Source organism: Mustelus asterias, chromosome 18 (genome assembly GCF_964213995.1).
Source record: "Mustelus asterias chromosome 18, sMusAst1.hap1.1, whole genome shotgun sequence".
Lineage (NCBI taxonomy): Eukaryota > Metazoa > Chordata > Chondrichthyes > Carcharhiniformes > Triakidae > Mustelus > Mustelus asterias.
The window spans coordinates 31,115,398-31,141,224 of record NC_135818.1 but is presented as its reverse complement, the minus strand read 5'-3'; the positions used below and the strand labels follow the sequence as shown (position 1 = coordinate 31,141,224).

Below are 25,827 nucleotides of genomic sequence, written 5' to 3'. Positions count from 1 at the left end.
ACAGTGGTGGAAGGAATAGACATTTGCGGATATGATACCAATCAAGTGGGCTGCTTTGTCCTAGATGGTGTCAAGCTTCTTGAGTGTTGTTGGAGCTGCACCCATCCAGGCAAGTGGGGAGTATTCCATCACACACCAGACTGACGCCTTTGCAGAAAGATAGAAAAGGGCTACTATAAGATTGATGTGGAGATGCCGGCACTTGATGTCTGTGTCGATATGCGCGATCTTGTTTAATCAACTTTGATGTAAGGTTCACTAAATCAGTGGGGAGAAAGTGTGCTAGTAATTGTAATGAGGTGTTTTAAATACTTTGTAGTTTTAAAGGTACATGGTACATAGAACATAGAACAGTACAGCCAACAACAGGCCCTTTGGCCCACGATGTTGTGCCGAGCTTTATCTGAAACCAAGATCAAGCTATCCCACTCCCTATCATCCTGGTGTGCTCCATGTGCCTATCCAATAACCGCTTAAATGTTCCTAAAGTGTCTGAGGAGGACACTGGGTTGCAAGGGAGTAGAATAGACAGTATTACAGTTGATAAGGAGGATGTGCAGGATATTCTGGAGGGTCTGAAAATAGATAAATCCCCTGGTCCGGATGGGATTTATCAAAGGATTCTCTGGGAGGCAAGAGAAGTGATTGCAGAGCCTCTGGCTCTGATCTTCAGGTCGTCGTTGGCCTCTGGTATAGTACCAGAAGATTGGAGGTTAGCGAATGTTGTCCCATTGTTTAAGAAGGGGAACAGAGACTTCCCCGGGAATTATAGACCGGTGAGTCTCACTTCTGTTGTCGGCAAGATGTTGGAAAAAATTATAAGGGATAGGATTTATAGTTATTTGGAGAGTAATGAATTGATAGGTGATAGTCAGCATGGTTTTGTGGCAGGTAGGTCGTGCCTTACTAACCTTATTGAGTTTTTTGAGAAAGTGACCAAGGAGGTGGATGGGGGCAGGGCAGTGGACGTGGTATATATGGATTTTAGTAAGGCGTTTGATAAGGTTCACCATGGTAGGCTTCTGCAGAAAATGCAGATGTATGGGATTGGGGGTGATCTAGGAAATTGGATCAGGAATTGGCTAGCGGATAGGAAACAGAGGGTGGTGGTTGATAGTAAATATTCATCATGGAGTGCGGTTACAAGTGGTGTACCTCAGGGATCTGTTTTGGGGCCACTGCTGTTTGTAATATTTATTAATGATCTGGATGAGGGTATAGTTGGGTGGATTAGCAAATTTGCTGATGACACCAAAGTCGGTGGTGTGGTAGACAGTGAGGAAGGGTGTCGTAGTTTGCAGGAAGACTTAGACAGGTTGCAAAGTTGGGCCGAGAGGTGGCGGATGGAGTTTAATGCGGAGAAGTGTGAGGTAATTCACTTTGGTAGGAATAACAGATGTGTTGAGTATAGGGCTAACGGGAGGACTTTGAATAGTGTGGAGGAGCAGAGGGATCTAGGTATATGTGTGCATAGATCCCTGAAAGTTGGGAATCAAGTAGATAAGGTTGTTAAGAAGGCATATGGTGTCTTGGCGTTTATTGGTAGGGGGATTGAATTTAGGAGTCGTAGCGTTATGTTGCAACTGTACACAACTCTGGTGCGGCCGCACTTGGAGTACTGTGTGCAGTTCTGGTCCCCACATTACAGGAAGGATGTGGAGGCTTTGGAGAGGGTGCAGAGGAGGTTTACCAGGATGTTGCCTGGTATGGAGGGGAGATCCTATGAGGAGAGGCTGAGGGATTTGGGATTGTTTTCGCTGGAAAGGCGGCGGCTAAGAGGGGATCTTATTGAAACATATAAGATGATTAGAGGTTTAGATAGGGTGGATAGTGATAGCCTTTTTCCTCTGATGGAGAAATCCAGCACGAGGGGGCATGGCTTTAAATTGAGGGGGGGTAGTTATAGAACCGATGTCAGGGGTAGGTTCTTTACCCAGAGGGTGGTGAGGGATTGGAATGCCCTGCCAGCATCAGTAGTAAATGCGCCTAGTTTGGGGGCGTTTAAGAGATCCGTAGATAGGTTCATGGACGAAAAGAAATTGGTTTAGGTTGGAGGGTCACAGTTTTTTTTTTTAACTGGTCGGTGCAACATCGTGGGCCGAAGGGCCTGTTCTGCGCTGTAATGTTCTATGTTCTATGTTCTATGACTCCACTATCACTGCAGGCAGTCCATTCCACACCCCAACCACTCACTGCGTAAAGAACCTACCTCTGATATCCTTCCTATATCTCCCACCATGAACCCTATAGTTATGCCCCCTTGTAATAGCTCCATCCACCCGAGGAAATAGTCTTTGAACGTTCACTCTATCTATCCCCTTCATCATTTTATAAACCTCTATTAATTCTCCCCTCAGCCTCCTCCGCTCCAGAGAGAACAGCCCTAGCTGCCTCAACCTTTCCTCATAAGACCTACCCTCCAAACCAGGCAGCATCCTGATAAATCTCCTCTGCACTCTTTCCAGTGCTTCCACATCCTTCTTATAGTGAGGTGACCAGAACTGCACACAATATTCCAAATGTGGTCTCACCAAGGTCCTGTACAGTTGCAGTATAACCCCACGGCTCTTAAACTCCAACCCCTGTTAATAAAAGCTAACACACTATAGGCCTTCTTCACAGCTCTATCCACTTGAGTGGCAACCTTTAGAGATCTGTGGATATGGACCCCAAGATCTCTCTGTTCCTCCACAGTCTTCAGAACCCTACCTTTGACCCGGTAATCTACATTTAAATTAGTCCTACCATGTAATACCTTTAATTAGTCCATACACACAAATACATCTTCTATACATTTTTAGAAGTTAAACAAAGAAACTTGGATGCACAGTTAAAGAGTGCCCCTTTGATACCAAACATATGTTAGATACATTCCTTTAAAGTACTCAACTGTTGAATCACAAGGCCATAAAGGACACTTAATTGCCTCACCAGACACATTATCAGAAACAACTGATACAAGAGTGAGTTTTAATGAAGCTGCCTTCACAATTTCTAATCAAAACAGAGTCAGAAAGATATTAATGTCTTAGCTCACAAAAGAGTTATGGTAGGGGACTTAGTGGGAACTGACAAAAATTAATGGTAGCATGATGATACCCCTTTTTAATTGTAGATAGTGATAAAAAGCTCAGTGATTGAATTGATAAGCAATATGTACATGTGTTTCATTATGTTGGCAATAAACAAACTTAGTAAGAGTTTTAACAACACCAGGTTAAAGTCCAACAGGTTTATTTGGTAGCAAATACCAAATTTGCTACCAAATTTGCTACTAAATAAACCTGTTGGACTTTAACCTGGTGTTGTTAAAACTCTTACTGTGTTCACCCCAGTCCAACGCCGGCATCTCCACATCAATAAACAAACTTATCAGGGCTATAATTGGGAAATATCCTGAAGGCAAGATGAGTTGACCACATCCCTTAGAGATTCAGTTAACTTCACTGACAAGGCCATAAAATACTAATGGCTTTTGTAGGCCCCCTTTATCAATTAAAGGGTGCACATGAGAGACTGTTTTCGTGAAGATGCTTTGACTGCTATCAAAAATAGAGACATAATGTCTGACTAAGAGACTAGATGACAGGCTTAGGGGTGATATATTGGGGTATCCCACAAAGTATCGTTATCTCATAGATCAGGGTGGTTCAATATTTTCTTCTTTTGGACCAATACATAAAGTATGTCATTTGAAACACTTTTGATTGAATTGTGTCCAACTGACTGAGCGTTGCAGAATTGTCTAAACCAGGATGATTTTCTTTGTTCGGTGGAGTGGTGTCTAGAGCCATTGTGCTGAGAACCAAACCCCTTGCTAGCAAGTTAAATAAAGACAATCTGTCAGTTAAGTATCTTGTGTTAATGTGTGTTTGGGTTAAAGTCAAACTCAGAAGTCGAGATTTCGACACCTTGTAGATGGTGTCCACGGGGATGGTGCCAGAGGACTGGAGAGTGGCGAATGTTGTTCCTCTGTTTAAGAAAGGGAATAGAAATGACCCGGGTAATTATAGACCCGTTAGTCTTACTTCGGTGGTTGGTAAATTGATGGAAAAGGTCCTTAGGGATGGGATTTACGACCATTTAGAAAGATGCGGATTAATCCGGGATAGTCAGCACGGATTCGTGAAGGGCAAGTCGTGCCTCACAAATTTGATTGAATTTTTTGAGGAGATAACTAAGTGTGTTGATGAAGGTAGGGCAGTTGATGTCATATACATGGATTTTAGTAAAGCGTTTGATAAGGTCCCCCATGGTCGGCTTATGATGAAAGTAAGGAGGTGTGGGATAGAGGGAAAGTTGGCAGATTGGATAGGTAACTGGCTATCTGATCGAAGACAGAGGGTGGTGGTGGATGGAAAATTTTCGGACTGGAGGCAGGTTGCTAGCGGAGTGCCACAGGGATCAGTGCTTGGTCCTCTGCTCTTTGTGATTTTTATTAATGACTCAGAGGAGGGGGCTGAAGGGTGGATCAGTAAATTTTCTGATGACACCAAGATTGGTGGAGTAGTGGATGAGGTGGAGGGCTGTTGTAGGCTGCAAAGGGACATAGATAGGATGCAAAGCTGGACTGAAAAATGGCAAATGGAGTTTAACCCTGATAAATGTGAGGTGATTCATTTTGGTAGGACTAATTTAAATGTGGATTACAGGGTCAAAGGTAGGGTTCTGAAGACTGTGGAGGAACAGGGAGATCTTGGGGTCCATATCCACAGATCTCTAAAGGTTGCCACTCAAGTGGATAGAGCTGTGAAGAAGGCCTATAGTGTGTAAGCTTTTATTAACAGGGGGTTGGAGTTTAAGAGCCGTGGGGTTATGCTGCAACTGTACAGGACCTTGGTGAGACCACATTTGGAATATTGTGTGCAGTTCTGGTCACCTCACTATAAGAAGGATGTGGAAGCGCTGGAGAGAGTGCAGAGGAGATTTACCAGGATGCTGCCTGGTTTGGAGGGTAGGTCTTATGAGGAAAGGTTGAGGGAGCTAGGGCTGTTCTCTCTGGAGCGGAGGAGGCTGAGGGGAGACTTAATAGAGGTTTATAAAATGATGAAGGGGATAGATAGAGTGAACGTTCAAAGACTATTTCCTCGGGTGGATGGAGCTATTACAAGGGGGCATAACTATAGGGTTCATGGTGGGAGATATAGGAAGGATATCAGAGGTAGGTTCTTTACGCAGAGAGTGGTTGGGGTGTGGAATGGACTGCCTGCAGTGATAGTGGAGTCAGACACTTTAGGAACATTTAAGTGGTTATTGGATAGGCACATGGAGCACACCAGGATGATAGGGAGTGGGATAGCTTGATCTTGGTTTCAGATAAAGCTCGGCACAACATCGTGGGCCGAAGGGCCTGTTCTGTGCTGTACTGTTCTATGGTGGACAGGCTTTGGGGAGTCAGGAGGTGAAAAGACCCACTTATTCCTACTCTTTATTTCCTCTTTGCCAACCTGCTTTCTATCCTTCTTAATACACTACCTCCAATCCCATGCACTTTAATTTTACACGCTAATCTCTTGTTGAAAGGCTTCTGAAAGCCTGAATCAACCACATCAACTCTACAAGTTACAACCTCAAAAAATTCCAATAGATTTGTCAAGTATGATTTCCCTTTCGTAAATCCATAAACAATGTGCATTAACCTTCCCCATCTTCTTTACAGTGCTAACTGCTAAAAGGAGAAAGTTACATGCACAAATATCCGTTATATTTAACATGCATGCGCAAAATCCCTGAGACAAAAGTGAAAGTTGCAAGGTTTTAATGACAAGAAATAAGATGGTTTGAGATGGAGATGACTTGAAGGGAATAATGGGAGAATAAAATTGACCACAAAGCAGCAAAATATAAGGGCGGGGAGTAGAAAGTGCAAAAAGAACCAATAACAGGAAAAACATTATTTGGAAGAGTGAAATTAAACAATTAAAAAAGAAAATGGGAAAATGTCAACAATTCTTGACTGACGGGCTGCATTATGTGGTTTTGCACAACAAATGCACACGTGTGGTTCTACAAGTAATAGTTTTGGGTAAGAGGATGAAATTTACTCATCTGTGAATTTTTCAAAAATTGACTCTCGGAATAAAGAATTTGAATTTTTTTTGTGTATTAGTCAAAGTCTACATCCATGATTTGGAACCATCAACTGATAAATCCTTGGCTCTCATATCCAAGTAGCTTATCAGTGGGCATATGTTAGCTCCTGCCAGCAAATATAAAACCATTGGCTGGAATTCTCCGGCCGTTCATGCCAGCAGGATTCTCTGCTCCCGCCAGCAGCACACCCCCACCTGTGGGTTTCCCAGTGGTATGGGGCGCCTTCAGTGGGAAATCCCACTGACAGCAGCGGGATCAGAGAATCCCACCACCAGCAAACAGCATGTCACCTTCCACCGCTGAGAAACACACGACTGGAAGGCCGGAGAATCTCACCCATCAACTTTGAGCAGCATATAAATTAGAGAATAAAGGTGAAATGCAATAAAAACTTCAATTCATTAAAATAAAGTCCATGCTCTTCAGTCTGCTCGAACAGCCAACCACTTTTGCTTGTTTGATTATTGCTGAGTAGATGGTGCCAATATCTGACACACAGGATGCAATCAAAACAATGTTTCCCTGAAAGGACACATCTGAGCAAAGTAAATTATTTTTAGCTGCCGCTGTACATCACCACATTCAGGTCTGTGTGGTTTCTATAGTAACGGGCCAATCAGAACAATCATCACTCCTGATCCCTGCCTCTCTTCTCCCTGGTGCAAGTATTCAGTCCATGACCTTGAATGCTTGAGCAAATACTGATCAATATTCAGCTGTCTGCTGATCCCAAGGCAATTCTTCAGACTCTCCTTTACCTATCCATTTCTCCTTAAATTGTCTGGGCTCAATCTCTGCTTTCACTGCAAAACTGTCAAACCATATATGTTTCAGTGAGACTTCATTAATGATTTGTAGTCAAGGCAGAGAGGATTTCTCTTTAGCGCTCCAGTTCACTTCATTCCTGTGCTAAACTAGCTCCAAGTCAAACCCTGAAAATTTATATTTAACGAACTAAGTTAATGAGATGACTTCTTCCATAAAATTTCAAACCAAAAGGGAGTATAATCTATAAAGCTATAATTCGTAAATACGCCACTCACCATACCCTCACAGCACCAGGGACCCGGATTCAATTCTGGCCTTGGATGACTGTGTGTCGATTTTGCACATTCGCCCTGCGTCTCTGTGGGTTTCCTCCGGGTCCTCCGGTCTCCTCCCACAGTCCAAAGATGTGGTGGATTGGCCATGGTAAATTCCCCCTTAGTGACCCAAGATGTGTTGGTTCGATGGATTAGCCATGGCATATGTGTGGGGTTATGGGACTAGGGCAGGGAGAGGGCCAGGTGGGATACTCTGTCGGAGAGTTGATGCCGACTCAATGGGCCAAATGGCTCTTTCTGCATTGTAGAGATTCTATGAAATAGCCCAAAAGTCAAGCTTTGATGAGTTATAAATATAAATGGCAGCAGGAAAATAAGTGAACATTTTCTAAATTAATTTTAAAGAGAACCATTTCACCCCTATTTGAATGTCCCATTTTACTCTGTACAAAATTCATCCCAGTTAATAATCCTATCATTTGCTCCTTTAGTTCTGCACATACCATCCTACATTAATGTGTTAATGCACTCTTGAAGACTTCCTCTGGTCAGTATATTTTAGGAAAAACAGATTAATGCTCAGAATAATCACTTACAATTTTGCCAGAAATACCAGAGGAAATCCACATGAGCATATTTATGATTCTGCTATATGGTGAGCATAGAAATCTTCCCCTGGTTTGTTACAATGTAGTGGGGCCTGTTGTCATTGGCACAGTACAGCAACTGGGCACATCTTACGTTTGCAACCTTCATTTCTCAGGAGTGGCGGTGAATGAGACGTTGAATCTCGGTCATCATCTCCTTCCTCGTCAGCTAAATGAGTATGAGCATGATGATAACTGAGACCAGGACGGTTCTTGTACCACTTGCAACAGACTAGAGAAAAAGAAGAAGATAAAATGGTACCACATTAGTTACATAAAATCAACTATGTCAATATACATTTTAATCAGTGCCTTTTCTAAAAATGTTAATCACTTCAGTCGAGTGAAGTAATCAATGATATACGATATTATGAATAAAAATACACAAAAGGGAATTTAAAAACAGACAAGAAGCAAATCATCCCAGCTGCAGTCTATGCACAATTACTCAGACTGAAAAGTACCTTTGTCAGATGTTTTTGAGTTATGCTTTTGTTTGTAACTATCTGAAACAGAGAAGTAGAAACAAGAGAAAAAGGAGTGAATTTCACAGAAGACAGACATAAAGGTAGCAGACTAGAGGGGAGATGAGACACTTGTACCACATGCGAGATCAGTAGTTTCTAAAGGAAGCAGCAAAAGACAATTTCTACTTGTAATCACAGTGTTGCATTACTTACTGTCACAAACATATGGTTTATCATGGTCTTCCTGAGCAGTGGAATCGATCCTTTTTCTACCACCCATGCCACGTGTCTGTATATTTCAAGAAAAGATAATATAAATTTAGGTGACTGAAATTTAGGACTGATCAATTTCACTAAGACAGCAAACTGCCACTAGGATTTCAGAAATGTATTTGTCCACCTATATTGCAAAAGGAATCAGTTAAGGAATTTATAGATTATTGCACTTTCAAAACTTGATTGATTCAGCGGCTGTCAGTGTGGGGATAGCGATGGGTTATTAATTTGAGGTGGCAAATTAAGATTATAGAACACTGAAACCTAGGAGCTTAAATATGAGCTTTCCTTTTGGTGTTCTGTCATCAGTATGCTACAAACTACAGAGAAGCATATCTCTCAAAGTTTAAAAAATCTCCAAGATGCATTAATTAAAAAAATTAGGAAACCAAAGCTACATGACTTGGCAACGGACTGGAAGCTTACAAAGATATCCACAACCTAACCTACCAGTTTGGTGTCAAAGAACAAAGAAAATTACAGCACAGGAACAAGCTCTTCGGCACCTCCAAGCCTGCACTGACCACGCTGCCCATCTGAACTAAAAACCCCCGACCCTTCCGGGGACCATACCCCTCTATTCCCATCCTATTCATGCATTTGTCAAGACACCCCTTAAAAGTCACTATCACATCTGCTTCCAGTACCTCTCCCGGCAACGAGTTCCACTTAGAGGTGGGGAGGGCTATAAACAAGCAAATAATGGATGCGTGCAAAAATGGAACAGCAATAATCATGGGGGATATTAACCTGCATATTGATTGGTCGACTCAAATTGGACGTGGAGAGCTTGAGGAAGAGTTCTTAGAATGCTGTCGGGGTAGTTTCATTGAACAGTATGTTACAGAACCTACGAGAGAGCGAGTTATCTTAGATCTGGTACTGTGTAATGAGACAGGTAGAATTAAGGATCTTCTTGTGAAGGACCCTCTTGGGTTGAGTGATCATAATATGGTTGGATTTCTGATACAGATGGAGGGCGAGAAAGTAGGGTCCCAAACCAGTGTCCTCTGCTTGAACAGAGGGGAGTACGATAGGATGAGGGCGGAATTGGCTAATGTAGACTGGGCGAGCAGACTGGTAGGTAGGACAGCTGAGGAACAGTGGAGGATTTTTAAGGAGATTTTTTTAAGTACTCAGCAAAAATATATTCCGTGATAAAGGAGGACTGTAAGAAAAGGGATAACCAGACGTGGATAACGAAGGAAATAAAGGAGAGTATTAAAATAATAAAAACAGATGCGTACAGAGTGGCCAAAAATAGTGGAGAATTAGTGGATTGGGAAAGCTTTAAAAAACAACAAAGAACGACTAAGAAAGCGATTAAGAAAAGAAAGATAGATTATGAAACTAAACTAGCTCAAAATATAAAAAATGATAGTAAAAGTTTTTACAAATATGTAAAAAGGAATAGAGTGGCTAGAGTGAATGTTGGACCCTTGGAGGACGAGAGGGGAGATTTAATAGTGGAAAACGAGGAAATGGCTGAGACTTTAAATAAGTTCTTTGTGTCGGTCTTCACGGTGGAAGTCACAAATAGTTTACCGAATATTAGAGATCGAGAGTTGGTGGGAGGTGAGGTCCTTAATACAATTCCTGTTACTAAAGAGGTAGTGCTTGGTAGACTAATAGGACTGAAGGTAGACAAGTCCCCGGGCCCGGATGGAATGCATCCCAGGGTACTGAAAGAAATGGCTGAGGTAATAGCAGATGCGTTAGTAGTTATTTATCAAAATTCGCTGGACTCTGGGGTCGTGCCGGCTGATTGGAAAACAGCTACTGTTAAGCCGCTGTTTTAAAAAGGAAGTAGACAAAAGGCGGGTAACTACAGGCCGGTTAGCTTAACGTCCGTAGTTGGGAAGATGCTGGAGTCCATCATTAAAGAGGGAATAGCAGAGCACCTGGATAAGAATGGTTCGATCAAGCAGACGCAGCATGGATTCATGAAGGGAAACTCGTGTTTGACAAATTTTCTGGATTTTTATGAAGATGTGACTAGTGCGGTTGACAGAGGGGAACCGGTGGATGTGGTGTTTTTAGATTTCCAGAAGGCATTCGATAAGGTGCCTCACAAAAGGTTGCTACAGAAGATTGGGGTATACGGAGTTGGGGGTAAGGTGTTGGCGTGGATTGGCTATCTAACAGGAACCAGAGAGTTGAAATAAATGGGTGCTTTTCTGGTTGACAGTTGGTGACCAGTGGCGTGCCACAGGGATCGGTGCTGGGGCCTCAACTGTTTACCATTTACATAGATGATCTGGAGGAGGGGACTGAGTGTAGGGTATCAAAGTTATGTTCTTATGTTCCAGGTACCCACCACTCTCCATGTACAAAATGTGCCTCGTACATCTCCTTTCAACCTTCACACTCGCACCTTAAATATATGCCCTCTAATAATTGACTCTTCCACCCTGGGAAAAAGCTTCTGACTATTCACTCTGTCCATGCCCCTCATAATCCTGTAAACTTCTATCAGGTCGTCCCTCAACCTCCATCATTCCAGTGAGAACAAACCAAGTTTCTCCAACCTCTCCCCATAGTTAATGCCCTCCATACCAGGAAACACCCTGGTAAATCTTTCCTGTACCCTCTCCAAAGCTTCCACATCCTTCTGGTAGTGTGGCGACCAGAATTGAACACTATATTCCAAGTGCGGCCTCACTAAGGTTCTATAAAGCTACAACATGACTTGCCAATTTTTAAATTAAATGCCCTGGCCGATGAAGGCAAGCATGCCGTATGCCTTCTTGACTACCTACTCCACATGCGTTGCCACTTTTAGTGGCTTGTGCACTTGTACACACAGATCCTTCTGCCTAGCAGTGTCGCACTGACCAGGCACTAATGGTAAAAATAATAATGGTTTTTTAAAACAGTTTTTCAGCAAAAGATAAAAGACTAATGTTAATCTTTTAACAGAAACAGAAAATACTGGAAATACTCAGCAGTCTGGCAGCAGCTGTGGAGAAAGCAACAGAGTTAATGTTGCTGAATATTTCCAGTATTTTCTGTTTTTATTTCAGATTTCAAGCATCTGCTATATCAATGTTAATTCCTTGTTCAGTTACACTCAAAATATTAAAGCATGGTTTCCCTGCAATCTAAACATTGTAATTAAAATAAATTAATAGTACTTCCTTAAAAGCCAAATTTAATAATTTTTAACAACTGTTTGAAATTATTATACAATATTAAGAGGTATCAGTTGTAAGAATGACAGTGTTTGCAGTTATTAAACATTCATAATTAGGAGTAAGGGAGTGTAAAGATATAAACAGATGCTATACAATGCTTGGAGCATAAAACTAATATGGCATTCCCCACCTCCATAATTTAGATGAGAGTAAGGGGAGAATGCAACTTCAGTAGAAGGTGTTAACAAATGTTTCATCCTTGCTTATTTAAGAACAAACTTGCATTTCACAGCACCCCAAGGCAGCTAATAAAGTGCTTTTGAAATGTAATCATTCTAGTAATGTAGTAAGTGCAGCATCCACAAATGGCAATCTGTTAATGAACATGTAAAATGTTTTAGTGATGTTGATTGAGGAATCAATATTGGGCAGGACATGTGAAATTGTGTTGTTCAGAACAAATTAAGAGCATCTTTTAAAGAAGTCAAAAATTCATCCAGGGATTGGCTGTTCTAATGCAACGCAGATACAAGCAAGCACATTGATCTCTGATATTACAGCAAGAAACCTCCTCTTCAGGAGTTCACTGGTCAGAAATGGGAAAACAAAACTCCAAGTAGTCACATGCATACTGAACTACTTCTTGTTCTGCACAGCATCTGTGTCTTTATTTACCCCAACATATTTTTAAATAAATGCAAACTTCACCTGTTTCAACCTAAACAAAGTGGTTCACATTTCTTGCTTTCCATCTTGAAGAAAGATTTTTAGAATCCTATGTAAGTTTACACATGCAGTGTCATTAGTTAGGGTAGCAGCAAATCCTGGACTTCACTAACTTTGTATATTAGCGAGAAAAAGCTGCAAAGTTCAGTACATAAACTGCACAAGACTCACTTACTTGTGGGGGCTGCCAAAAATAAAAGGACTTTTTGAAGAGGACTTTTTGAAGAGAACATGAGAGCATTTTGAAACAAGTTTATTTCCTCTGCAAAATCCCTGGAGAGAATCAACTGTACGGTTCAATTCCGGCTTGGGTCACTGTCAGTGGAGTTTGCACGTTCTCCCTGTGTCTGCATGGGTTTCCTCCCACAGTCTGAAAGACTTGCTGGTTAGGTGCATTGACCTGAACAGGCGCCGGAGTGTGGCGAGTAGGGGAATTTCACAGTAACTTGATTGCAGTGTTAATGTAAGCCGTGTCACTTGTGACTAATAAATAAACTTTAAACTTTCTATACTTGCGAGAAGCTATTCAGGAATTTCAGCCGAGTCCTCTCAAAGTTCCAGTACAAGATTATTTAATTTAAAAAACCCTACAAGTATGAGCAATTCTGCATCAAAATCCACAATTATAAAACTGTTCATTAGCATTCAAATCAAGAAGATGTGTTCTCTACATTATGCAAGAAATTACAGCTTACTAAAATTTGCCAATGATGGGCAAAGATGGAAAGTAATAAAAATAATGTAGAAATACTTATTTGAAGAATTTAAAAGCTGAAAACCAAATTTAATTGTATTAATTTGTCTCTTTTAGGGATTGTTCTTACCTGTCTTCTGGGTTTAATTTTACGTTTTGGAACATCATCATCTTCCTCCAAATCATCTGTATTTTCCTCATTGTCCAAAACTCTCTGTAGCAATAAAAGATTCAATTATTAGGACCACACCGAACCCCACAGCATTATCTCAATAGTTTTCAGCAACTGTGCCCATTTTGTTCTTTTGCTTTATTTGTTCTTGGAATGTGGGTCCCTAATTGCTCTTGAACTGAATGGCTTGCTAGGCCATTTCTGAGGGCAGTTAAGAGTTAACCATAGTAGATCTGGAGTCACATGTAGTCCACATCGGGTAAGGATGGCAGATTTCCTTCCGGATATTAATGAACCAGATGGGCTTTTAAGGCAACTGATGATAGGTTTCAGTAATGGTGCCCATGAAACTAACTTTCAATTCCGGATTTATTAATTGAATTCAAATTCCACCAGCTGCCATGGTAGAATTTGAACCCATGTCTCCAGAGTATAGTGTGGCCTCTGGATTACGAGTCAAATGACATTACCATTATGTCACCATCGACCCTGTATCACTTGCAGTGTAAGTTGTGTCACAGAGGGGCACTTCGTTTTTGATGAGGAAATTCACAGATGGGTGTGTGGTGCTGCTGACGGTTGGGGTCTAGAACGCAGGACCCAGTCCTGAACACAAGACTTGATTTGCCTACAAGTAAAGGGATTGGGAAACCACTCAACCTTTCCCATTTCCCTCCATTTCTTTTCAACATGGCGCTCTGTTACACATGTAAGGGACTGAGAAAAATGGGGATTTGTGGGGAAGACATTTACAAGTATTTTTCTTTGTCCCTTGTGGGTTTCAGTGTCGTTTGCTGAACAGGATGCTGTTTGTTGAGTGATGTGGACTGAGCCTATCGGATTGCTCTGGGGGCGGGAAGGAAGAAAAAGGTGCCAGGAAGTGATGCCTCCTACAGCATCATCTTCCACACGTGTCTCTCTTCTGGACTGTGTGTGTGTGTCATGAGTAACTGGTGGGGACTATACAATCCAACTGGAACAGTATCTACAAATGTGTTACTGAGGACGAGTTTCCCCATGTGTGCACCAACGGATGGGCCCCAATGGTTATAGATCAGAGCTCACTGTTTTATGTCTGTTAATTATACTTATTAAATTTATTTTTGATATTCCGATTACAGTACTGACATTTATGGGTAAACAGGGAATTAGCCAAATCAACATCAACCGCTAGGAATTTGGGGTCCTGTTGATTGAATATTTAAATAGTAGCCCCATATAGTGGTCAGCAGGGGGTTACACACAGAATCTAATAAAATGCACACACTAACTAAGATACCTTGGTGTATTTACATTTTTAACAAAATAAATGACTTTCATCAAGGACATAGTCTTAATTGGAAACTAATTCAATGCATAATTTGTTCAATTTCATATATAAAAGTATCCTGCAGAAAGAAACCTCAAGCAAACAGGCTTTAATATTACCAGCCATAATTAAAAGGATTCCTTAATGTATTAAACCAACTTCTGCAGAAACTATAAGTAAATAAATAACGCTTCAAAAAATAAGCAACACAGGAGTACATAGACATTGTGCTAGCGGGTGTAGTAAATTTAACCTCATTCATTCTTACAGAATTCTAAAAGGAGTTGTTGATAATCATACACTGGATATTGTGCATAGCATCTGCTGTAATTCCTTTTCCATTTGATCCAAACAAATTGTTGTAAATATCAATGTCTAAAGGTCAAGGGTTATGCAGAATTTGACCTGCAACCTACAAGCCTACAGATTAGGCGGATGTGAAGGAAGTTTGTTTACTGAAAGAAGGGGAATCTGGTGAACCAAAAAGAGTGATCATTTGTTTTAACTGCAGGCCTGGGATAAGTAATTCCTTCTCCTGGTACATGATGCAGGAAAACAGTCAAAATCAAAGAAGTAGCTGCCGATGTGCAATTAGACAAATACAATAGCTCTGTTGTCAAAGGACAGAAGAAAAGAATACAAGCTTCCAACACTGGATAATAATGCAAAGTAAGAAGTCTCACAACACCAGGTTAAAGTCCAACAGGTTTATTTGGTAGCAAATACGATAAGCTTTCGGAGCACTGCTCCTTCGTCAGATGGAGTGGAAATGTGCTCTCAAACAGTGCAAACGGACAGAATCAAGTTGCAGAATACTGATTAGAATGCGAATCCTACAGCCAGCCAGATCTTAAATGTACAGACAATGTGGGTGGAGGGAACATTAAACACAGGTTAAAGAGATGTGTATTGTCTCCAGACAGAACAGCTAATGAAATTCTGCAAGTCCAGGAGGCAAGCTGTGGGGGTTACTGATAATGTGACATAAATCCAACATCCTGGTTTAGGCCGTCCTCATGTGTGCGGAACTTGGCTATCAGTTTCTGCTCAGCGACTCTGCGCTGTCGTGTGTTGTGAAGGCCGCCTTGGAGAACGCTTACCTGAAGATCCAAGGCTGAATGCCCGTGACTGCTGAAGTGCTCCCCCACAGGAAGAGAACAGTCTTGCCTGGCGATTGTCGAGCGGTGTTCATTCATCCATTGTTGTAGCGTCTGCATGGTTTCCCCAATGTATCATGCCTCGAGGCATGGTACATTGGGGAAACCATGCAGAAACCATGCAGACCATAAAGACTTCTGTGAGACTTCTTACTTCACCCCAGTCCAACGCCGGCATCTCCACATAATAATGCAAAGCCAGCTGGGCCAATTGGCTTGTGGATTTGGGAAGGTTTGGGGAAAAGGAGGGGGTGGAGATTAAGAATAAGAACATACACATACAAAGAAGACAAAGTGCTTAAAGAATTGATCCAAAGTGGATATAATCATTGTCAACATCCTTCCATTTACATAACTTTATGACTCTAAGATAGATATGCAGCATGTCACATCCATTGGGGATGGGATAGTTTAATATGGTGCACTTTTGCTGATGGACAAAGAGACCCAATCTTATTCATGGTGGAGCATGCAAACTCATAGGTGATGTTGCTATTTTCCTTTGTGATCAGCTACTGTCTCCCAGATGCGAGAATCAATGCTTCCTTGATGTAATTCTTTAAACATCCTTGAAGCAAAGCTCTGGGCACTCTACTCTGGCTACTTCATGGTACAGAAAATCCTTAGGTATGTAACTAGCTCCAAGCCAAAGTTGCCTCTACTTGATGAATGGCAACATATTTGGGAACTTTATCTTTATGATTCTGTTCTTCCATGAGATGTCCAGAATGCACTGTAGAACAATGAACACAAAAATTGTTGAGCTTCTTTTCTTGATAGCTATAAGTTATCCACATTTCACAGCCATACAATCGTAGGGGATAAATAAACAATTCAAGTCCAGTCCTGAATACAATTTGAATAATTTCATGAGGGTTTGTTGACTTCATTTAAAAAATGCTAAAGATCAAATCCAGTGTTATATTCCTAAGAAAAGCAGAAAATGACTAAGATTTTCTGGTTAATGCGATACCTTATTAGAGGAGTATGGAGCAAGACAGGGCAAATTGGCTTCACAATTGAACCTGTTTTGCAATGTATAGCATCTTAGAAACACGTCAATTGTGGAACCTCAAGACACTATGCATGGAGCAGATTGGAGTTGCGAGAGGAAAGCAAAAAACAGCTGACAGCTTTTCACACTTTAGCCAGGCATTGGCATTGTCTGCAGCAATCATCACTCGCGCACCCCCACCCCCCCAAAAGTTTCTGTGCAGAAAGAAGTGAGAAAGGCAAAATTATATCAGTCAGAGGCACTACATTGTGTCATAAAAGAGAAGTTTAAAGCTCATCACAAATTTTACCCAATTGGTGGTGTTGGGGATTATGGGAAGGTGGGCTAAGAGCATGCATCTGGGTAAGATGCTCACTCAGAGTTGGTGCAGACTCGATGGGTTGAATGGGCCTCCTTCTGTACTGTAGGAATTCTGTAGTTCAGAAACAGCAAATGGTCTGATGACAAGAGACTGATATAATGATATAATAATTCCTGTGAATATAAAGATTGGTTACCCTTGTTGTAGAGATTAGCTGTGCTCTGCCAACTGCCACTTTCCTGAAGAGATAAAATGACAGACCTGAATTTCATTGAGGGCTTCTTCATCTTTTGATTCATTTTTCTCCAGTGCCTCCCCACGGAGCAGAGCTTCCAATGTTGTCCCTTCAGCTGTCACACCATCCTTTTTTAAAGAGATCTCATCTTCTATGCAAAAATGGAAATTATACATATTACAATAAAACCTGATTGGAGTGGTTCAGAGTTCCAGGACAGGTGGGAATGGATTTGGCAGCTGACAATACATGCAAGGACACAAGAGGAATGGGATGTTGTTCTCAGGTGGTACTTTGCAAGGGTTAGTTACCAACGACTAACCGATGTAAATTGGATGAAACCTTGGCCAGTGTTGACTTTGTAACTTGACTGATTACATAGTATTAACAGCACAGAACTCATCCACCTCAGTGTTTGTGCTCCACAAAGGCTTCTTCCCACACTTCCTCACCAACTCGACATCCCAGAGTACTTAAGGAAGTGGCTCTAGAAATAGTGGATGTATTGGTGGTCATCTCCCAGGATTCTATAGACTCGGGAACAGTCTCTGCAGATTGGAGGGTAGCTAATGTCACTCCAATATTCAAAAAGGGAGATAGAGAGAAAACAGGGTAGACCAGTAAGCTTAACATGGGTAGTGGGGAAAATTTTCAAAACCTATTATCAAGGACTTTATAGCAGAGCATTTAGAAAGCAGTGGCGGGATCAGACAGAGTCAGCATGGATTTATGAAGGGGAAATCGTGCTTTGTTGGAATTCTCTGAAGATGTAATGAGTAGAGTTGACAAGTGGGAGCCAGTCGATGTAGTATATTTGGACTTTCAGAAAGCATCTGACGAAATCCCACATAAGAGATTATTGTGTAAGATTAAAGCGCATGGGATTGGGGGAAGTGTATTGAGATGGATAGAAAACTGGTTGGTAGAGAGGAAACAAAGAGTAGGAATTAATGTGTACTTTTCAAATTGGCAGGCGGTAACTAGTGGGATCGGTGCTGGCACCCCAGATATTCACAATATATATTAATGATTTGGATGAGGAAACAAAATGTAACATCTCAAAGTTTGCAGATTATACCAGTTGGGTGGGAGGGTAAACTGTGACGAGGTTGAAGAGATCCTTCAGAATGACCTGGACAGGTTGGGTGAGTGGGCAACTCAATGGCAGATGCAGAATAATTTGGATAAATCTGAGGTTATTCACTTTGGAAGCAAAAATAAGGCGGCAGATTAAATTGGGGAGAGGGGTGTATGCAACGGGATCCGAGTGTCCTTGTGCACCAGTCACTGAAGGTAAGCATGCAGGTGCGGCAGGCAGTAAAGAAGGCAAATGGTATATTGGTCTTCATTGCAAGAGGTTTCGAGTACAGGGGCAGGGATATGTTGTTGCAATTATACAGGGGTTGGTGAGGACACACCTACAGTATTGTGTGCAGTTTTGGTCTCCTTTTCTGAGGAGGATGTTCTTGTCCTCAAGGGAGTTCAGCAAAGGTTTACCAGGCTGATTCTGGGGATGGCGGGACTGATGTATGAGGAGAGATTGACTAGGTTGGGATTGTTTTCGCTGGAGTTCAGATGAATGAGGGGGGATCTCATAGAGATTTATAAAATTCTAACAGGACTGGACAGGGTAGATGCAGGGAGGATGTTCCTGATGATGGGGGAGTCCAGAACCAGGGGTCACAGTCTGAGGATTCAGGGCAGACGATTTAGGACGGAGGTGCGGAGACATTTCTTCACCCAAAGAGTGGTGAGCCTGTGGAATTCATTACCACAGGAAGTAGTTGATGCCAAAACATTGAATGTATTCAAGAGGCAGCTGGATATAGCACTTGAGGCAAATGGGATCAAAAGTTATGGGGAGAAAGCAGGGTTAAGCTATTGAGTTGGACGATCAGCCATGATCATAATGAATGGTGGAGCAGGCTCGAAGGGCCAAATGGCCTCCTCCTAACTTCCATATTTCTATGTGATTCCACTAAACAGAGCTTTCCTTCTTACTTCATGTGTTTACCTAACTTCTCCTTAAATTAATCTTGTTTGTTGCCACAACTACTCTCATGAGTTCCATTCTAAGTACTTTGTTTTTTTAAATTCAGTCATGGGACATGGGCGTCATTGGCAGGCCAGCATTTATTGGCCATCCCTAGTTGCCCTTGAGCTGCCTTTTTGAATTGCTGCAGTCCATGTGCTGTAGGTTGACCCAGAATGTCATTAGGGAGGGAATTCCAGGATTTTGACCCAGTGGCTGGGAAGTAATGATGATATACTTCCAAGTAAGGATGGTGAGCGGCTTGGAGGGGAACTTGCAGGTGATGGTGTTCCCATGTATCCACTGCCCTTGTCCTTCATGATGGAAGTGGTCATGGGTTAAGGAGTTTCTCCTGAATTCTAGAATGACTTTGTTGGTGATTATCTTAGGATTTGCGACACCCAGTTCAGGTCTCCCCGGCAAGTAGAACATCGTCTTTATATCTATCCTAGCAAATCTTTTCATAATCTCAAAGACCTCTGTCAGGTTACCCATAGTCTTTTTTCAGTGCAAACTGTCCCAGCCTGTTCAATCTTTCCTGATATGTATAACCTTTCAGTTTTGATACTGTCCTCACAAATCTTATTTGCATCCCCACTGCTGCTATATATTTTATTTATAACATAATATGGAGGACCAGAATTGTTCACAGCAAGTGTGAACCAACCAATGCTCTCAGAATTATAGAGGAGAATCTTCCATTTTTTAGACTAAGTGTGGTGGCAAGCGGGTTTTGCAGAGCTTATCCCGCTGTTAGGAATGGCAGATACCTGTGCCCAATTCAGTGCTTGAAAGCTAATTAATTATGCATAGCTGAGAATCTCTCCAAACCACCTGGTAAGTTTGGAGTTGATTCATCCAGCCACCATTATCCAGCAGGAACAATATTCTGGGCGCCACATTCAAACACCATCCAAACACAAACATTTCACTATATCCCACCTGTTTCCAGTAGACTGTTAGAGATGTCTGTGAGCTTGCACACGAACTGTGGGAGAGACCTGACCCGAAGTGAGACCACAGCCAGAGAGAGTGTGGGGCTATTAGGAATTTGGAGCTGTAGAAATTAGGTGCAGAGAGGAAGAGGTGGTTTCTACTTTTTCACCATGCTTTCTAATTTTTAAATCCTAAGAGTGGACTTTCTGGAGTAGAGGACACAAGGGAAAGGGATGATTGGTAAGTAGTGGGTAAGGGTGGCTAAGTATTTAATAGTTTTATCACTTGTCACTTCAGAGGTCATTTTTGTGGCTTATATCTGTACGGGTTAAATTCAGCAATAATGAAGAGCAGGAAAGAAGCGCCCAAGTGAATTTGATGTAATCTGATTTCAAGTATCTTCCAAAGATTTAACTTACAGGGGTATGTCATAGCAGGAGAGCTACAAGCCATGGTATGCTCTTCATGCTTCATGTGGGAGGCCGGGAACATTTCCAAGCCTGGAGCCAGCATATGTGCAGGAAGTGTCTCCAGCTGCAGCTCGTGGAAGCCCAAGTTTTGGGGCAAGAGTGGCATCTGCAGACACTGTGGAGCATCTGTGAGATGGAGAGTATGGTGGATAGCAGGTATAGAGAGGTGGTCACAGACTCCAAAGGCAGGAAGGAAATGGGTGATCACCAGACAGAGCAAGAGGGCTGGGCAGGCAATGCAAGAATCTCCTGTCCCTTGCAAAACAGATTTACCATTTTGGATACCGTTGGAGGGAAGGGCCTCTCCGGGGAAAACAGCAACAGCTAAATTTGTTGCACCATGGTTGGGTCTGCTGCAGAGGGGAGGGTTAAAAAGTGTGAGAATGCAAATAGTTATAGGGGATACAATTCAAAGGGGGATCAATAGGTGTTTCTATGGTCACAAACGAGACTCCAACATATTATGTTGCCTCCCTGGTGCTAGGGCCAAGGAGGCTCTCCAGTTCCAAAACTCGGGCTTCCTGGAGCTGTAGCTGAAGACATTTCCTGCACACATGCTGGCCCCAGGCACTGGAAATCTTCCCGGCTTCCCACATAAAGCACAAAGAGCGTACCATGGCTCGGAGCTCTCCTGCTATGTCTTATCCTTTTAAATTAAACTTTTGGAAATTGCTTGATATCAGATTATATCCAATTCTCTAGGGCCCTTCTTTCCTGATTCTCGTTACTACCGAATAAAACCCTTACAAACTAAAAACCACAAAAAAATGATAGAAGTATTAAATACTTACCCAAACTTACTTCTTATCAATCAGCTCTTTCCCTTTTCTCCTCTACTACTGCAGTGTGGCAGGATCATTCTTAGGATTTAAAAGTTAGAAAGCGAGGAGAAAAAACAGAAAGCATCTCTTTCCCCTCGGCACTGAATTCCCAGTCAGCTCCAAATTCCCAATAGTCTCACCCTCACTCTGTCTGCATCTCATTCCTGATGAGTCTCTCCATGGGCTTGTGCACTTGCACAAGCCCATGTTGTAAGTACAGCTGAGATGAGCCGAGATGGCTCACATACCAGGTCGTGGACCAACAGCCAGCATTGTCACACAGTTGGATATCCACCAAAAGGAGCTCGGGGTTTTGAGGAAAGAGTTGGGGATCAATGCAGTGAAAGTGAAGTTAAAGATTTTTTGGCCATTTTGGCAACGTACTCCTGGGAGTGCAGATCCATGGATTTAAAGGCAGCACAGGGTGAGAAATTCCAAATAGAATTTCCAAATATTTTTCCTCTGCTTTCTGTGGAGAAAGACATGAAGACTTGGGAACCTGGGAAGGTTAGTGGCGATATATTGGGGACAGTTCACATTACAGTGGAGGCGGCGATGGCCGTATTAAAATACATGAAGGTGGATAAATCTCCTGGCCCTGACCAGGTATATCCAAGAACACTGCGTGAGCGAGAGAAGAAATTGCAGGAGCCCTGGTTGAGATATTTACAGTCAGAGTTTTAACAACACCACATCATGAGATATTTGCATCATTGTTAGCCAAGGGTGAGGTACTAGAAGACTGGAGGGTAGCAAATGTTGTGCCATTATTTAAGAAGGGCTGCAAAGAAAAACCTGGGAATTATAGACAGGTAAGCCTAACATCTATGGTGGGTAAGTTACTAGAGAGGACTCTGAGGGATAAGACATACAGGCATTTGGAAAGACAGGGCTTGATTAGGAGTAGTCAGCACAGCTTTGTGCATTTGATTTGATTTATTATTGTCACATGTATTAGCATACAGTGAAAAGTATTGTTTCTTGCACGCTATACAGACAAAGCATTCCGTTCATAGAGAAGGAAACAAGAGAGTGCAGAATGTAGTGTTACAGTCATAGCTAGGGTGTAGACAAAGATAAACTTAATGCAAGTTAAATCCATTCAAAAGTCTGACAGCAGCAGGGAAGAAGCTGTTCTTGAGTCGGTTGGTACGCGACCTCAGATTTTTGTATCTTTTTCCCGACGGAAGGTGGTGGAAGAGAGAATGTCCGGGGTGCGTGGGGTCCCTATTTAGGCTGGCTGCTTTGCCGAGGCAGTGGGAAGTGTAGACAGAGTCAATGGATGGGAAGTTGGTTTGCGTGATGGATTGGGCTACATTCATGACCTTTTGTAGTTCCTTGCGGTCTTGGACAGAGCAGGAGCCATACCAAGCTGTGATATACAACCAGAAAGAATGCTTTCTATGGTGCATCTGTAAAAGTTGGTGAGAGTCATAGCTAACATGCCAAATTTCTTTAGTCTTCTGAGAAAATAAAGGTGTTGGTGGGCTTTAACTATAATGTCAGCATGGGGGGACCAGGACAGGTTGTTGGTGATCTGGATACCTAAGAACTTGAAGCTCTTGACCCTTTCTATTTCATCCCCGTTGATGCTGACAGGGGCATGTCCTCCTTTACGCTTCTTGAAGTCAATGACAATCTCCTTCATTTTGTTGATGTTGAGGGAGAGATTATTGTCGCCGCACCAGTTCACCAGATTCTCTATCGCATTCCTGTACTCTGTCTCGTCATTGTTTGAGAGTCGACCCACTATGGTGGTGTGGTCAGCAAACTTGAAAATTGAACTGATGGGAAATTTGGCCATACAGTCATAGGTGTATAAGGAGTATAGAAGGGGGCTGAGAACACAGCCTTGTGGGGCACTGGTGTTGAGGCTGATCGTGGAGGAGGTGTTGTTGCCCATCCTTACTGATTGTAGTCTGAGAGTTAGGAAGTTCATGATCCAGTCGCAGAGAGAGATGCCAAGACCCAGGCCACGGAGTTTGGAGATACGTTTCGTGGGAATAATGGTGTTGAAGGCTGAGCTGTAGTCAATAAATAGGAATCTGACATAGGTGTCTTTGTTATCTAGGTATTCCAGGGTTGAGTGCAGGGCCAGGGAAATGACATCTGCTGTGGACCTGTTGCAGCAGTAGGCAAACTGTAGTGGATCCAGATAGTCCGAGAGGCTGGAATTGATTCGTGCCATGACTAGCCTTTCTAAGCACTTCATAATGATGGGTGTCAGAGCCACCGGCCGGTAGTCATTAAGCACGCTGCTTGGTTTTTCTTAGGTACCGGGATAATGGTCGTATTCTTGAAGCAGATAGGGACCTCAGATTGTTGTAGTCCCAGCCGGGGATTCCTCTACACCGGCTTCCATAGACCAGAAAAATGCCCTAGAAGCTTGAGCCTACATTCGGAAGACTCCTAGAGGCAAGGAAAATGCCGTGTGAGCCGGGACCTTCACTCTGCTGGCCCCCAATGACCAGACCTGCAACCCTGAAGCCCCCCCCCCCACCCCAGCCCCCAACCCCTCTGACCCAGAGAGCTGCGACCTCCTTCAGGCTCCAAGCACTCCCTCCACTCCCCCCTTTCTACAATCACCCTACACTCCTTAAAAAAAAACTCTCACAGCCCAACAATCACTAACACTGCTCTTTTAAATTTACTTGCAGGTCTGGAGATCTCCGACCTCTGAAGGAAGACCCCGATCTGGCAGTGGCCCAGTGGACCCCAATAAACAGACTCATACGTGACCACGGCCCCAGGGACATCATCCACTTACCGGCTTTCAACCCGTCCACGCCGGAGCATGGTCTGGATATTACATGGCCGGCGAAGCCAAAACGCAGCCCGACAGCGACCCAGAATGCCCGACAGTGCAGACCCATCTATCAACGCAGGAACTGCAAGCAAGGCAACAAATCCTCCACCCACACACTGACCAGAGCAAAGAATCTTATTGGACAGAACTATACCCTTAACACCGCAAACCACTCTCACCATCGCCCAGGCTCAAAAAGACGATTCCAGGGGACTCCGGGGACTCCAGGATGCGTGGAAAAGTGCAGGCCTGCAGATGAGTGTGAAATAACACGGTCCCCAAAACCTCCCCTCTCCAGCTTACTACTTGCAAATGTCCAATCTTTGGAAAACAAGCTAGACGAACTTAGAGCCAGACTCACTTTCCAAAGAGAAGTGAGGGACTGCTCTGTACACTGTTTCACGGAGACGTGGCTCACTTTTGCTTCACCAGACAGTGCCCTACAACCAGAGGGCTTCTCAATGCATCGAATGGACCATACAGCAGCCTCAGGCAAGGCTTGGGGAGGTGGGGTCTGCTTCCTAATCAACACCTCGTAGTGCCTAGATGTAACAACACTGGAAACTTTCTGCTCCCCGGACCTAGAATATCTGACGCTAAATGCCGCCCCTACTACCTTAGGCGGGAGTTCACCTCCGTTATCCTGGTGGCAGCTTACATCCCACCCCATGCGGACATGAAGATCACACTGGACAACATATACACCACTACAAATAGCCTTGAGATGAAACATCCCGAGGCCTTGTTCATCATGGCCGGGGACTTCAATCAGGCCAAGCTCAAGAGCGTACTACCAAGCTACCACCACCATGTCTCCTGTTCCACCAGAGGCCCAAACATCCTAGACCACTGCGACACAAATATCAAACATGCCTATCATTCTATCACTCGCCCACATTTTGGCAGATCAGACCACAAGGCTGTGCTCCTGCTCCCGGCTTACAAGCAAAAACTGAAGCGGGAAAATCCATCAGAGAAAGTCGTGCAATGTTGGTCTGAGGAATCAGATGACCTCCTACGGGCTGCTTGGAGTCAGTGGACTGGTCAGTATTTTAAAACCGTGCGACTAGCCTGGACGAGTATGCCACTACAGTAACTCACTCCATTAGTAAGCGTGTAAAAGACTGTGTGCATGAGAGATCAGGACGTACAAATTTGTTAGAGTTCTTTGAAGTGATGGTGTTTTCCAGGACATTGTGGGAGGTAAGGGAGAAAATTGCGGGTCCTCTAGCAGAGATATTTGAATCATCGACAGCCACAAGTGCCTGAAGATTGGAGGGTGGCAAATGTTGTGCCTTTGTTTAAAAAGGACTGCAGGGAAAAGCCTGGGAACTACAAGCCAGTGAGCCTCACATCTGTCGTAGGTAAGTTGGTAGAAGGTAGAGACCTTCTGAGAGACAGATCCACAGGCATTTAGAGAGGCAACAACTGATCAGGGACAGTCAGCATGGCTTTGAGACTGGAAAATCATGTCTCACAAAGTTAACTGAGAT

At 42.9% G+C, this 25,827-nt stretch overlaps 1 protein-coding gene across 1 annotated transcript in view; it reads right to left on the bottom strand.

The window, feature by feature from the left end:
• Nucleotides 1–7,280: 7,280 nt before the first annotated feature.
• Nucleotides 7,281–25,827, bottom strand: part of dpf3 (double PHD fingers 3) — a 177,958-nt gene continuing 159,411 nt past the window's right edge. Inside the window, exons 4-9 of the mRNA XM_078233723.1 lie at nt 17,296–17,420; nt 13,211–13,294; nt 8,464–8,539; nt 8,248–8,289; nt 7,878–8,015; nt 7,281–7,449 (exon numbers count right to left, since the gene is read on the bottom strand). Of these exons, the coding sequence (XP_078089849.1) occupies nt 7,412–7,449; nt 7,878–8,015; nt 8,248–8,289; nt 8,464–8,539; nt 13,211–13,294; nt 17,296–17,420 (503 nt within the window). The 3' untranslated portion in view covers nt 7,281–7,411. The remainder of the gene's footprint in view (nt 7,450–7,877; nt 8,016–8,247; nt 8,290–8,463; nt 8,540–13,210; nt 13,295–17,295; nt 17,421–25,827) is intronic.